The sequence below is a fragment of the Carya illinoinensis genome, chromosome 1 (genome assembly GCF_018687715.1).
Source record: "Carya illinoinensis cultivar Pawnee chromosome 1, C.illinoinensisPawnee_v1, whole genome shotgun sequence".
NCBI classification, from domain to species: Eukaryota; Viridiplantae; Streptophyta; class Magnoliopsida; order Fagales; family Juglandaceae; genus Carya; species Carya illinoinensis.
This window is the reverse complement of record NC_056752.1, coordinates 50,806,273-50,822,342: the sequence shown is the minus strand read 5'-3', so window position 1 is coordinate 50,822,342 and position 16,070 is coordinate 50,806,273. Positions and strand designations below refer to the sequence as shown.

At 34.3% G+C, this 16,070-nt stretch overlaps 1 protein-coding gene across 2 annotated transcripts; it reads left to right on the top strand.

Moving 5' to 3' along the window:
- The first annotated feature begins 3,337 nt into the window (after positions 1-3,337).
- On the top strand, positions 3,338-13,386 carry LOC122281995 (ABC transporter G family member 29-like). 2 transcript variants are annotated; one of them, XM_043093903.1, is made up of 22 exons: positions 3,338-3,581; positions 3,768-4,159; positions 5,181-5,390; positions 5,628-5,712; positions 5,820-5,979; positions 6,096-6,172; positions 6,265-6,318; positions 6,809-6,899; positions 7,473-7,774; positions 8,065-8,663; positions 9,055-9,215; positions 9,334-9,443; positions 9,584-9,737; positions 9,833-9,988; positions 10,078-10,253; positions 10,384-10,716; positions 10,800-11,174; positions 11,256-11,389; positions 11,473-11,700; positions 11,825-11,996; positions 12,480-12,734; positions 12,860-13,386. In XM_043093903.1, exons 2-22 carry the CDS (start codon positions 3,777-3,779, stop codon positions 13,130-13,132), a joined length of 4,488 nt encoding a protein of 1,495 aa, XP_042949837.1. In that variant the 5' UTR covers positions 3,338-3,581; positions 3,768-3,776; the 3' UTR covers positions 13,133-13,386. The 2 variants fall into 2 exon arrangements, with proteins under 2 accessions (XP_042949837.1, XP_042949844.1); XM_043093910.1 differs by having other exon boundaries at positions 3,345-3,502.
- Positions 13,387-16,070: the final 2,684 nt, after the last annotated feature.

The window sequence follows — 16,070 nt, the reverse complement described above, 5'->3', positions numbered from 1 at the left end:
GAAAGCATATTAATTTGAATAATCATCAGGAAATAAAATCACAAAAACCTGAGTTTTTCCCCCATGCAGATTATAACTACGTACTCTGCAATTCACAGCAAATAAAATCATCAGCAAACCCCAAAGATGACGAGAGGGTGATTGAAGAAATTAGGTGGGTGCGATACAGACATCCGTCTCGATAGACTTGATTTTATGTGTAGAAGGTTTGGATAGGATCTGGAACACGGCTAGAATGCCAGGAAGAGTCAGTGTTGATTATTGATTGTAAGGATCATGACATGAGCAAGATAGCGAAACGAAACTGTACCAAGGACTTTTTAGCTGTCTGGTTGTGGTGGAATTTGTTCACACCTATACGTTCTTTATTTATATCATAATATATTTAGAAAGAGAAATATTTTTTATATAAAAATAATCCTACAAATTGATGTAATTTAATGTGATCTATCATATTATAAAATTAATTTTATTATAAAATAAATCTAACGGATGACATGATGGCACATCAATTTATAAAATTATTTATATGTATGCTATTATGATTGTAGCAATCATCGTATAGAAATAGAGGATGGTAAACCTAAACAACATTAATATGTGTAGTTGCAACAGTCCAACTTGGAAGACCAGGGGTTCTAAGCGGAAGGCCTCAAATATATGTAATATATTATATCTCACCTACTACAAAGAGAAAGTCTTCGTAAGGAGCTGAAATGGGACACCTCTTGTCGAGGAATTGTTAAAGATAGCCATCATGCTAGAATTCACAATCTTTGGGTTTCCGTTCTCCAAAACTAAAAGATAGATAATATTTATATATAATTGTTTCAATAAACTTTTTAAACAATATTAAATTAAATGTGGTAAGCACTCTTCATATATCTGCACATTTTTTTTTATAAAGGAAGTAAGGAATTTTGAATTCAAATTTTTTATTTAAAAAATTAGATCATATGTCATAATGTCATCAGCCTTTGACATATTTATCTTAAATTTAAAAATTAAAAATCTACAGAAGAATATTGGTTTAAAATTTGAATTTTTCTTGTGGCCTTCGGTAAGGCCACGAATTTTAACTGTTAATTTAATTCACAATTTTCTTAAATAATGTAAATAAAATCCCTTAAATGAGATACCAAAGTCATGAATTACAGATTCATTCATTTGAATGGATTGGATGAACATATCAATTAATACAGAGTGAAAGGAATTTCGTCTGCTCAGACATATGAACACAACTTGGCCGAAAGTTTTGGATTTTCCTATACTCGATCAAATGACCTTGCCAACCGTACTAACAATTTCAAAATAACTTGCTTTAAGGAATTGTGAACTTGTCATTAAAAGTCTAAGGTAATCAAAATCATGTCCACCAGCTTGAAAATGAATCGACAGAGTTTAAGTACCACAGGAAATAAATATATTGAAACAATCAAACAAGCTAGTAATGTTAGCTCCAATAAAAATCGCATTTTCTTTGAAAAAATTTGTAGAGAATTATTAAAAGAATTAATTTTTTTAATGTAAATTTTAAATTTATTTTTATTTTTTAAAAGAGTACACAGAACTTGTACATCTAAAAGTTACAAATACAATTTTTCTGTATGAAATATAAGAGTAGTTAATATTGTTTTTAATTTTGAATATTGTTAACTCAATCACGCAGCTAATTACTTGTAAAGCACGTTGTCAACAGCTTTGTATGTCAATCATTTAAATAACAACCACTTAATTAAGAATGAGCAATTAATTAATATTAACAGAGGAAACATTCAAATTAGTTAACGTAACTTTCCTAGAAAATCTCCATGGTAAGTAACAGTAACCATCCGAGTGCCATCCATGTTCTTGGTTTCACATTATTATATGTCAAAAGTCATGCATAGACCCCATGCAATCCGAACGGTACATACTGATCACATTGGTTTGTCACCGATTTTCTACCAAAAGCGCCAGTCGGTGTTTCAAGGTTTTCTGGCAAAGGAAGACCCCATCATTTTACGCGAATTGATCCAGATCAATTAGGAGAAAGTAAAAGTTGATAATGAATAATAATATTTCATGAAGATGGTGTGAGAAAGTAGCGAACCATGATTTTCTTGTGCTTCCACTCAACATGATGTCCGTTTTAGTTAGGATATGGACCTTTTTCTCAGTATAGAAATGCACGAGAAGGTGAACCTAAATACCAACCCCTCTTTTTCCCCTTATTTCCGAAGTGGTTCCTTTAACAACCCCCATTTTGCTCAGTCCACGTCCTTTGAATGTGGAGTTGGGTAACCGGAGAAGGTTGTGGAACAGTGGAAAGGGTCAGATAATTATATTTTATTTATATAATCCCCAAAAACAATTGTTTAATTAAAGATCAACTAATTTTAAATGGCTTGTTTGTGGGTTTTCCACTTTTTAGTTAGTGCAGGTGGTGACAAGCTAAGCCGTAATGCCGTCTGACACCAATTAAAGACCAGTACCAATAACTCCATATCATGATTTTATTATTTATTTGTAATTAATGCTAGGCATAGATTTAAAGTGTGTAAATTATTACATTTAAATCTTCAGTTTATTTTTATTTTTATTTTTAAAATAAATACGCAAGATTTATACATATTAACATTAAATATGATTTTTCCTTTTTATTTTTTGTTGCAGTATAAAAAGCAACCGGCCTTTGCTTGTCCGATTCGTTTTAGGCTGTAATCATTCAATTAATAAGATTTCCAACGATCAGCATTGAATTGATGGCATGAGTGAGGATTCGAAACTTGAACAAGTAATTAGAAAGGTCCTAATTACCTCGTACGTACGTACCTAGCGTCTTAATTTGATGCATAAGAAAGCAATACGTAGGTAGGTACAAGCTGGGAAAAGAAAAAATATATATATGCGCATATCATCCAGCTTTTCACCAAACCAAGATTGGCGATTTCAACTGCAAATAATTTTTTATTATTATTTTTTTCACGGGTTGGGGAGAGGTCGGTTTTACAGGTCGGCAAAATCCTGCTTAATTGGTCATTAGCCAATATGTATAATGCCAGATCAACATTGGCCGATGTCCATATTAACCCTGCCATAATCCAAGTGACAGGTGGCAATCACGCATATACAGAAACAAAGAACCTCAAAATTTGGCCAAAACAAACAAAATCTAAAATGACATATGCATACGTAGCATATAGATATCCACGTCAACGAACGAAATTTCAAGAAAACGTAGGGAATTAGTGGGTACGGCTGATCACTCATAAAACATTCTGACTATTTCTCTCCCTGCTTTTACCAACTCTGTCACGTACATTTATAAATTATAAATACCATCAACTTGGTCTTTAGTAGTAGTGGATTCGCAAAGGCTCTCTCGCTCTCTCTCCCCAAAAAGGATTAGAGAGCGGGACATTTCCAAAAGTTGTTGGGAGAGGAAAAGCACGAAAAAAGCTCTAAGGGTCGAAGAATTCAGCTTCATTTTCGGTCCTTGTAATTCAAGGAACCCAATTAAGTATATGTGCTTTCTTTCATCCCTGATCTGCTATCACCATTAATGTGAAAACTCTCCTCAACTGAATCGATAGTTCACGGTGCTTACCTTTTTCTAATTACATAAGTTTCATTTAATTTCATTTATCTTCTTTTTTTCAGAAAACAAACAAATAAAAAAAGCGGACTTGTTTTTTTCATTATTACTCTACGTGTCCACTCTAACTATAGTTTCCATTCCACAAAATTGTGAACTGGGCATGTTCCGGCTTCCGCAAACTCATCAGAAGAAGAAGATGGATGGAGCGGAGAAAGCAAAAGGCCCGGAAAGGCGGGCGAGCCGTAGCTTCAGTAGAAGCATGAGCAGGAAAAGTTGGAGCATGGAAGATGTATTTGCAGGTGGTAGGCACTCTCGCCGCAACAGTACTCATGTTGACGAAGATGAAGAAGCTCTAACATGGGCTGCCATAGAGAAGTTACCGACGTATGATCGTCTAAGAACAGGTATCATCAAATCTTACATGGACAATGAGCCTCGTGCAAAACAAGCGTTGCACAAGGAGGTGGATGTTCGAAAGCTAGATATGGATGAAAGGCGAGAATTCATAGACAGGATATTTAAGGTTGCAGAGGAAGATAATGAGAAGTTCTTAAAGAAATTCAGAAATAGAATTGATAAGTAAGTTTTCTTTTACTTCTTATAAATATATATGTGTATATATATATTGTTTAATTTGTTTTAACCTTGGACCTCATGATCACTTTACAGTTTGCATAACAAGTTTCCTCTGTAATTATAACCTGTAAACTTCAAATTATTATGTTTTGACGATGTACCAGACTGTGAAGCACTTTTGTAAAATTCGCTTTTATAAGATTCATGTATAAATCTAACACTTTTATAATTTTATATTTTGAAAAAATAAAAGTTACATGCGATGTTGAAACAGAGAAGTAAATGGAATATTTCAGTAAATTTGGGGTTGTTTTTCCACATTAGAGACAAATAGACGGCCAGCTTATCATGAAATGAATCACGTTTTCTATTTATCTCGAAGTGCTCTGCGGCGGCCAATAGAATGCTATAAGACGTGAAGAAACAAAACAACTTTCAAGTCATTTTCTTTGGACTGCTATTGCTGGAAGGCCAGAATTTAACTCACTTTCTTAATTTTCCCATTTATATGCCTTAGTTGATACGCTTCATTTTCTTGGTGGAGCCACTGTATTATGTTAATTGTCCCGTTAATTCTTTTCTTCCCATATAATAAACGATCGCTCGTATCTCTTTGTCGTTTTCTGTGCCACGCCCGACAAAAAAACAGATCAAAGGAAGTATTTTCATGCAGTTTTCTATACTGAAGGGAATCGATTAGGGTTTTCTCGGTTCCCATTTTAATCTATTTGTATGGTTTTAATATTTGTTTAGCATGCGATTTATATAGCATATTTGACATGGTCCTATCTTCGTTGAATCCCAAGTCGAAGACTTTGACAGTACTCTTATATATGTTACAAGTTGTCCTTTTAATTACTGGGTGACTCATGATGAGTTGCATGGAACTAATTGTGTGTGAACTCAGCCGAGTCGATTCGATCGAGTCAATACCACATGTGCTAATTAAAACTAGCTAGGTGCAATTTCTACCCCCAACTCCTGATCTCTGATTTTTTTCAGCTTTTCCTGTAATTAATTTCAGGGTTGGAATCGTTCTCCCTACTGTTGAAGTTAGGTTTCAGCATTTAACGGTTGAGGCCGATTGCTACGTCGGCACAAGGGCTCTTCCCACTCTACCAAATGTTACCCGGAATGTTGCGGAATCAACTCTTGGTTTGCTTGGGATTAGACTGGCTAAGAGAACAAAATTAACAATTCTCAAGGATGTCTCTGGAATTATTAAACCATCAAGGTATATATATACAATTGTGTTTAACTTAAGCATGGAAATTTACTCCAATTGTGTTTAAAACAGTCATCTTCAAGGAGGTGGGATTTGTACAATCTAGTAATTAATACAATTCATTATTTCTTGGAGTAAACTCCACATGATGCGACCATAATTAATCAGTTGAGCGAGTAGTCATGTTTTCAATTATACCAATCATATATTTTGATGTAACCCTTGTTTGTGTTGTTTTATATATAGGATGACCCTACTGTTAGGACCACCATCCTCTGGAAAAACAACCCTTTTGTTGGCATTGGCCGGAAAATTGGACCCAAACTTGAAGGTAATTAGAACATCATCTCAGATCATGAGTCTCGATCTGACAATTAAAAAAATAAAATATCTAATGGATTTCTCCTAATGAAAAATAATAATTCTTCCCTGTAACAGGTTAGAGGAGAAATCAGTTACAATGGCTACAGGCTCGATGAATTCGTGCCTAAGAAGACATCCGCATACATTAGCCAAAATGATGTTCATATCGGAGAAATGACCGTGAAAGAAACTCTAGATTTCTCGGCAAGGTGCCAAGGGGTTGGGACTCGATATGGTAATTATTAATTAATCTTTTTCCAAAACCTAAACTAATTAATCGAATAATATTCTTTCTTCTAAAACTGATAACACTTTGATTCATTAATTTGTATGTTTTTGTCATATACATAGAACTCTTAAGTGAACTTGCAAGAAGGGAAAGGGACGGAGGCATTTTTCCAGAGGCTGAAGTTGACCTATACATGAAGGTGAATACATATAAGTAATAAACAGGCTTAATTAATAAATATTTAAATTAATTTATTATTCTTATAATATTTCTTGATTTCCTTATAATTAGGCTACCGCAATGGAAGGAGTTGAGAGCAGTCTGATCACCGACTACACTCTAAGAGTAAGCAGTCTTATCTTATATACACGTATAACGCATGCTAATTCCCTCTCTTATTTTCTTCCCCCTTTTGGCCTCAAGTTCTTTGTATGGTCGTAAAAGAAGTATCCAGTGTATGACTTTTGAAGTTTTGAGCCGTTCAAATTGCAACAACTCACCGGCCAAATTATGGTTCGAATTCTTTCAACTCGTCAAGATTTTCCACTCACCTACTTTGCAACTTGCAAGTACTATAGCAGCTTAATTAGCTGTGTTGGTGGAGACTTGGGACCCCTTGGCTCGTTGGTTTTTTGACATTTTCTCTGGTGACAAAATCTTCCCTAGTATTTAGCATGCATGTTTTGAGTCACTGATTAATCAAGCAACCTCTCACCCTGCACAAAGCATTAAAACTATATTAATTGTCAACCTTTGCGCTTAATGATATGAAATACCATTTATAGGTTAATTAATGTGTCCTTTATTTTTTTTTTGTTCATATTGAATGGAACAGATATTAGGGCTTGACATATGCAAGGACACCATTGTTGGAGATGAAATGCAACGAGGGATATCGGGTGGACAGAAAAAACGAGTAACCACAGGTTAATTAATTAGAATTCTTGATGATGAAGTGCATACTCTTTGTTTACTCCACTGACGGGATTGACCAAAACGTCTAAAATAATTATTTCATATTAAAAAAAAAAAAGTGATGCTACCAATCACAAAAGTAGAGTGCATAAAAAATATACAAAATTAATTGTATAGAAATTTTTTTTATAAATTTGTATAGTTATAGTACTCCATTTGTCATAATATTAACTAAATATAGATATAATTAAATCCATCACTTTTACTAACTCATTTTTTGTAAGATATTTATTATTCATTTTAATTTAAATATTTTACATACTGGATTCATGCAATTATAAAAGTATTAAAATATAAATAAAGTAATTTACTTTTTACTAATTTAGTTTTTTAGATAAGTTGTAAATTGTCACCAGCTACCACTGAAAAAAGCATCCAATGTGACATTGTTGCCTAAATGAGGACTGATATTATAACCATTAATAGGAATAATCAGATACTTTTCACTCTGTTTTTAAAATGAGTGATCCGTAGTCCCAATTTTGGTTGTAATTACTAATTATGTCACAAAATTGTAAATACAGGAGAGATGATCGTTGGACCCACAAAGACACTGTTCATGGATGAGATATCAACCGGTCTTGATAGCTCCACGACATACCAAATTGTGAAATGTTTGCAACAGATCGTCCATCTAACGGAGGCCACTATTTTAATGTCCTTACTCCAGCCGGCTCCGGAGACGTTCGAACTCTTCGACGACATCATTCTCTTATCGGAGGGCCAGATTGTGTACCAGGGCCCACGAGACCACATTCTCGAGTTCTTTGAAGGCTGTGGCTTTAGGTGCCCTGAGAGAAAGGGCACTGCCGATTTCTTGCAAGAGGTGAAAATCTCTTACGATCGATTTGAATTATTGGCCCATTCAGTGTAATTGGACTTCCATTAGCCCAATTATTTTTATCTAATTTTTTTTATGAATAAAATATTTCTCTTATTAAAATTACTGGAAGGAATAATCAGTAATCATGTGATTTTATGTGTCGATAACGGACTTATGAATAAATTTTTTCTTGAAAGTTATGAAACTAACGAGGTTGTGTCGGAGGCATAATATGAACAAAATTAAACTTGACTGTGTCTATACCAATATGGTGCCATGTATATTTCATGCAGGTTACGTCGAGGAAGGACCAAGAGCAGTACTGGGCTGATAGAACAAGACCATACCGATACATATCGGTTTCCGAATTCGCAAGCCAGTTCAAGAGGTTCCATGTGGGCATGCAGCTTGAAAACGCTTTATCAGTGCCTTACGACAAGGCCCATAGCCATAGAGCAGCGCTGGTCTTCAATAAATATTCTGTCCCAAAAATGGAACTCCTGAAGGCATGTTTCGACAAAGAATGGCTGTTGATGAAGAGGAACTCCTTTTTCTATGTGTTCAAGACTATCCAAATTATCATCGTGGCAGTCATAGCATCCACTATGTTTTTAAGGACTCGAATGCACACTAGGAATGAAGAAGATGGGGCGCTATATGTTGGTGCACTTCTGTTTTCCATGATCATTAACATGTTCAATGGTTTTGCTGAGCTCTCACTGATCATTGCTAGGCTTCCTGTATTTTACAAGCATAGAGACTTACTCTTCCACCCTGTTTGGACTTACACGCTGCCAACTGTGTTGCTGGGGATCCCCATGTCTGTTCTTGAATCTATTGTTTGGATGGTCGTGACATACTACACCATTGGATTTGCACCCGAAGCAAGCAGGTAATTATAATAAATTCAATATTTCATCTTCTCGTTCTGGATTATTTAGTATGTGATTATCTTTGCAATCTACAGATGATTGTAATTGTACAATTGTTCCCTTCGACCTTTCTCATTTCCATGATGTGAGCCTAAAGCAGAATTGATTAGGGTTTTTTTTGTCTGAACATCCCCCCCCCCCCCCCCCCCCCCCCCCCAAAAAAAAAAACAACAACAAAAAAAAAGAGAGTACATCGGTATAAATCAACAATTCTACAAGTGTCACAGTGAGAGTTCATTATTTAAGGATAATTCTTTTTTTTTTTTTTTTTTTTTTTTTTTTTGTCTTTTTTGTGGGAAACTTGGTGAAACGAAGCAAGTGTTTGACAAGTGAGCTCAATTCTATTGACAGGTTTTTCAAGCAACTATTGTTAATATTTTTGGTCCAACAAATGGCCTCTGGGATCTTTAGGCTCACAGCTGCAGTCTGTAGGAGCATGATCATCGCCAATACTGGCGGATCTCTCACTTTGCTCCTTGTTTTCCTACTTGGAGGTTTCATTATTCCTAAAGGTTGGTGTAAAAAACAAAGCTTTGAAGCCCGATGCCAAAGTAGTCAAAACCTATTCAAATAGTTCTACATTACCAGTTTGATGTACTAATTCATTCAGACTTTGTTTTACTGCAATAGGTCAAATTCCAAACTGGTGGGTGTGGGGCTACTGGATTTCACCTTTGACATATGCTTACAATGCCATTTCTGTAAATGAAATGTTTGCTCCCAGGTGGATGAACAAACTGGTATGCTAAAACTAGGCCTTCGATACATATATTAAGAAGCATTTGGAACTAAGTTCATAAAAGAACAAGAAGTTAGGAGAGCTATGCTTGTGGCTCTCTAAAGAGTGCAAGTTTTTGAGCTATACTTGATTCTGCTGCAGGCTTCAGACAATGCAACCAGATTAGGTGTGGCAGTACTTGAGAACTTCGAAGTTTTCCCTGAAAGAAACTGGTTCTGGATTGGCACAGGAGCACTTCTGGGATTCGCAATTCTCTTTAACATCCTGTTCACGTTTGCCCTTATGTACCTTAACCGTGAGAACAACATTCTTTTCAAGGGTCTATTTGAAATTAATATTTCAATTTCTTTCGGATGACAGTTCTTACTTTTCCATTGTTTTATGTACTAGCATTCGGAAAGCCGCAAGCAATAATATCTGAAGATGCTGCAAAAGAGATGGAAAATAACCAAGAACAGTCAAAGGAAGAACCAAGACTCAGAAGGCCCGTGTCAAAGAAAAAATTAGTTTCTCGATCACTGTCTTCATCTGATGAGAACAGTACAAGTATGCAACAAAGCAATACATGCAATATTAACATCTACATGAATTAGCACGATTTTATTTGGTTCCTTACATGAATAAAATTCTCTCAGGAGAAATGGAAATCTGGCGAATGAGCAGCCGATCTAACAGCAATGGAATAAGTAAAAATGCTGATTTAGCTCTTGAGGCATCCAACGGTGTTGCTCCTAAGAGAGGAATGGTTCTTCCATTTACACCTCTGGCAATGTCCTTTGACGATGTGAATTACTATGTGGAAATGCCCCCTGTAAGAAACATTTTTCATTTTTCATCTTTCATTATCTTTATACCTTAAAATACTTTGTGTGAACGTATATTGGTTCTTAGAAGATTACAGCTAGAACTACACTTACCACGAGCTTTTTTGATTCTGACAGGAAATGAAGGATCAAGGAGTAGCAGAGGACAGACTCCAATTACTTCGGGAAGTAACTGGTGCATTTAGGCCTGGGATCTTGACAGCACTTATGGGAGTTAGTGGAGCTGGAAAGACAACATTGATGGATGTTTTAGCAGGAAGAAAGACGGGTGGTTACATTGAAGGTGATATTAGAATCTCCGGATTTCCTAAGAAACAAGAAACCTTTGCAAGAATTTCTGGTTACTGTGAACAAAATGATATCCACTCGCCCCAAGTCACGGTTCGAGAATCCTTGGTATACTCTGCTTTCCTTCGACTCCCTAAAGAAGTCAGTGATAAGGAAAAGATGGTAAGAACTATAAATGCTTCAAACCATGTATTTGGTAATGGTTAGGAGCTAAAACTATTTCTTCCTGGGTTTAAACTTTCCAGATATTTGTTGATGAAGTTATGGAATTGGTAGAACTAGACAATCTCAAGGATGCAATAGTGGGGCTTCCAGGAATTACAGGATTGTCAACAGAACAGAGAAAGAGGTTGACCATTGCCGTTGAGCTTGTTGCTAATCCCTCGATCATTTTCATGGATGAACCAACTTCAGGTCTTGATGCAAGGGCAGCAGCCATTGTCATGAGGACTGTGAGAAACACAGTGGATACTGGAAGAACAGTAGTGTGCACCATTCACCAGCCTAGCATTGATATCTTTGAAGCATTTGATGAGCTACTACTGATGAAGAGAGGAGGACAAGTGATATACTCTGGACCTTTGGGTCGGAATTCTCACAAAATCATTGAATATTTTGAGGTATTTTATCTTTCTTTTTTGCATTTAATTAATAGTTACAAACAGCGGAATGCATCATGTGATTGTGTGCTCACTTCGCAGGCAATTCCTGGAGTCTCAAAAATTAAAGAAAAGTACAACCCGGCAACATGGATGCTCGAAGTTAGCTCAGTAGCAGCTGAAGTCAGGCAGGGAATTGACTTCGCTGAACTCTACAAATCCTCATCCTTGTATAAGTAAGTCGACACATAAATCCTAGGAATACTAACTGCTTATGAGTGTCTATCGATTTTAAGCTAGGCTATGCGTTCATGCGCAGGAGAAACAAGTCCTTGGTGAAAGAGTTAAGCACACCAAGACCTGGGGCAAAAGACCTGTATTTTTCTACTAAATATTCTCAGTCCATATGGGGGCAGTTCAAATCTTGCTTTTGGAAGCAGTGGTGGACTTATTGGAGAAGTCCGGATTATAACCTTGTCAGATTCTTTTTCACCTTGGCTTCAGCCCTCATGGTGGGGACAATTTTCTGGAAAGTGGGGACTAAAAGGTGTTTTTTCCTTTTCCTTATACAATAATCTGAACTACCTCATTGATTTTATTCTCAAAATAAGTGAAACTTGATCATTCTTACAGCTAATTTTTCTCATTGTCTTGAATGTTCTATGGAGTAGGGAGAGTGCAACTGATCTTTCTATGATCATTGGAGCAATGTATGCTGCTGTACTGTTTGTAGGAATAAATAATTGTGGCACAGTACAGCCAATTATATCTGTTGAAAGAACGGTGTTTTATCGAGAAAGAGCTGCCGGGATGTACTCTGCATTGCCTTATGCCCTTGCACAGGTTGGAGGGACTTTATATTAGAAAATTATCATGCTTTCTTCTGTGACTCGCTTTTTGAGTACCAAATTAGGGATCCTTGAGCATTTATAATCCTATGTTGAAAGACTAGGTTTATCAATAGTTGAAGAAGGCCAATTATCCAAAATGAGTTCATCAGCCATCTTCATTCTTCATCTACAAAATTTCGAAATTTCCTTTCACACAATAGATCACTATAAGTTTGAGCTTTGTATGGTAGACCACTATCAAAAAAAGCGTGGATGTCAGAAGAATGTTGCAGATGTCGTAAATTGTCTTTGATTTCTATGCATCAAAGTCTTCTAGGAGAATCCACTTCTTAGAAAAGTAATCAAAATTTCCCAACCAATAAAGAGCATCCAGCCCTATTTTCAGAGAGAACTTTCTATAGGTGCCTATCAAGTTGCACAACTCTGTTCACTCTTTTTAACAAAAATAATATAATTTTGAGTATTTGATGTGCAGGTGATTGCCGAAATTCCATACGTGTTTGTCCAAACAACATATTATACACTTATTGTGTATGCCATGGTGAGCTTTGAATGGACAGCTGCAAAATTCTTCTGGTTTTTCTTCGTCTCCTTCTTCTCCTTCCTCTACTTCACATACTACGGCATGATGACCGTTTCCATCACACCAAACCATCAAGTAGCATCCGTTTTTGCAGCAGCTTTCTATGCTCTCTTCAATCTCTTCTCAGGGTTCTTTATCCCAAAACCCGTAAGTGGCATTTCTATTTTCACAGGCACTCGTGCTTTCAAATAATTTTTTGTGTAAATAAAGCTTTATGAGAATAACCTAAGCATGCATTTTGACGCATATTTCGTTGGCGTTTAAAATTTCAGAGAATTCCGAAGTGGTGGATCTGGTATTACTGGGTTTGCCCAGTAGCGTGGACTGTTTATGGATTGATTGTGTCCCAATATGGTGATGTGGAAGACACCATTAAAGTACCAGGAATGGCGCGTGACCCCACTGTTAAGTGGTATGTAGAAAACCATTTCGGGTATGATCCCAGTTTCATGGGTCCAGTTGCTGGAGTTTTGGTTGGCTTCACGGTCTTCTTCGCATCAATGTATGCCTACTGCATAAAGACTCTGAACTTCCAGATGAGATAGAAGATAATTCTGAAAGAAATTCTTGATCAAGCAGATTAATCAACTCCCGTACATATAATTGGGACTCAAGAGTACTAGTCAAAAAGGCTTAACTCGAGCTTCTCGCTCGCCGGGAGTCGCTCAAAACAAAAGCAAACTTGGAGACATAAGAGTTTTCCACATGTGATATATATAGATATATATAAACTCAAAGACAGACTGTGTGCGGCCACCACTAAATTGGCAGATGAAATTAAGAAAGATGTTATTTATTATGTTCTTTCTGACCGACACAGTTGTGTTGATAGTTACATAGGTAGGAGTCATTTTACAAATACTCCTTACATATCTCGACCCTAATACGTTTCTAATCTTTACCCACGTTGTTAGAAAGTCGTGTGCTTTTGCCGAAAAGCGTGAAGATGGTTGGACCTGCGCTCAAATTATTTGAGTGCGTTCAGAATTTTCTCAAATGGCAAGCAAGCAAGCAGATTGGTGTTACTACCCTGAGAAAGATGCCAAATCATCAGAAAACATAAATGTCGAGCAGTTTTGCCTCGTTTGCAACGTGGGTTGTCGTGCTACTGTTTCTGGCAGTTGTCTTTCTGCTCATGTGTTTCAATCACTGCCAAGTATGAATTTGGAGTTCACCATGTCCGCTTCTACATTACGGGTACTCCATTTGTCGCATTCACTACTCCATAATTATTATTATGACGAAATTTTTGTTTAAAAAAATAAATATTTCTACTGTGATGGTTATGATATAAGAAAATAAAGATTATTCCATGCTAGTAACTGATCATGTCCCAAAATGAACAAATATCAAATTAAATTTATTCCTATTGAATTAAATCCATAACCCTAATCAATTTATCGATTATTACTCAATATTAATGAGTCAGTAGTACGAAGATCAAATGTGAAAAAAGTTGATTTATAAAGAACCAAAAACATAAAGAAGCGTACAATTGAACGAAAGGGTTATATATATAACAGTGTCCCCTGTACTTATAATTTTATATTCAATATTTTACATATAGAATAAAAGACCTATTTTATCAATTTTTTATTTTTAATTGTAATTTTTAATTTCATAATTTTTAGCATATCAAAAACTAACACGTTAACCTATATTATTATTTGAGTAAAATTTATAAGTATAAATAGCATTATATATATAGGTAATGCTGCATATAGTTTTGAAGTATGCAGTTCTGCATATTCTATTTAAAAAAAAAAAGAATAATTATCATTAAAAAATAATTATTTCATATAAATTTTAATTTTACTAACTTTTTTTTAAATACGCAGAGTTAATGTTTTAAATTTTGTACCATACTAGCCGGTACATTTAGTATTTCTTGTATTAAAATAGTGACCAATACAAAAAAAGTTATATGTTTTGTATCAAGTCAAATATCGGCCGTATCAATATGTTTTGGTCAATATCAGCCAATTTTCAATATACCATCCGTAATGGTACCGGCTAAAATTAGTAAATTTTTATAATTATTGTAAAATTTATATTTTTTCATAATTTTCATTCTAATTTTTACATTTGAAGACTATTTTCTTAATTTATAAATATTATTAAATTTTATAAATATGTGTTTTAATTTTTTAAGATATGTATTGATATTATTTTAAAATATAATTTATATATATAATTAATTTATTATATATAAATTATCCCGAAACACTATCCAAACGATATGGATATCAATATACTTCCTTCATTCAAAACATTGTGCATAACTCTACGCATTCAATTCTATAAATATCATTTCAGATTGTAAAGAAATCAAATTTTGTAGCTTTTAACTATAGTGATTGTAAAGAAATGATCAAATTTGCTATATACTCTATAAAGGTCAAATATTTATTTTATTAATTTATGTAACTCTCTCTCTTTTCCATCTTGCACCCCACATTGAATTAATAATTAATTTATTAAATAATTAAAAATTTAAATATTTTTTAATTAAAGTTAAATTCATGATAAAATTAAATAAATTAAAAATATCTAAATTAAATATTTTTTTAGGTCAATATTATTTTATTATTATATAATGAATACATAAATAATTTAATATAGAGATTTGATATAAATTGAATAGTCAAAGTTAAATTTATTTCATATTATTTTATTATTATATAATAAAAAATAATTATTTTAATATAAAAATTTATATAAATAAAATAACTAATATTTAAATTCATCTCATATTTATTAAAATTATCTTTTATATATAGATAATCCAATGAGAGCTGGCCATGAGTTTTTACGTTGGAGAATCTTAGAGCATTTACATTGGTTTAGGCATATGCATATGCAAAATCACATCTTTTGAAAATCCAATTTGCCATACAAGCAAAACTTCCACATTGGCTTATGCAAATTTGAGACAAAATAATAATAAAATATTATTATTTTATTTTTTTTTTGCTTTTTTTTAATAGGGTTTGATCTTCAAATATGTAAAATATTTAAGTAAAATATTTTTTGGGGAGTGAATGAGTAAAATATGTAGTAAAATATTTAAAGGTAAAATATGTAGAAAGAGAGTGGGAGGAGAGAAAAAGAATTAATAAAATATGTTTTGGAGAGTGAATAATAGATCTTTAAACATGTAAAGGTATTGTTCATAGTTATGCAAATATTTAAAGATGCATAATTCAATGTAGATGATTTTAGGCTCATGTTATGCAAATATGACTTTGCATATACATATGTATAGACCAATGTAAATACTCTTAGGTGAGAGCTGCGAAGAGGACAGATCCACTGTGCAGATCTCGAAGGAAACCAATCCTACGGCTACTTAAAAAAGAGTTCACGTCTGTAAAGTAATGACACAATTATACCCTTATTTGTTAGGTAATTATTAATTTTTAATAATAAAAACCTTAAAACGAAAGCTAGATGACCTAAAAAATCATTGGCTTAAAATCATTG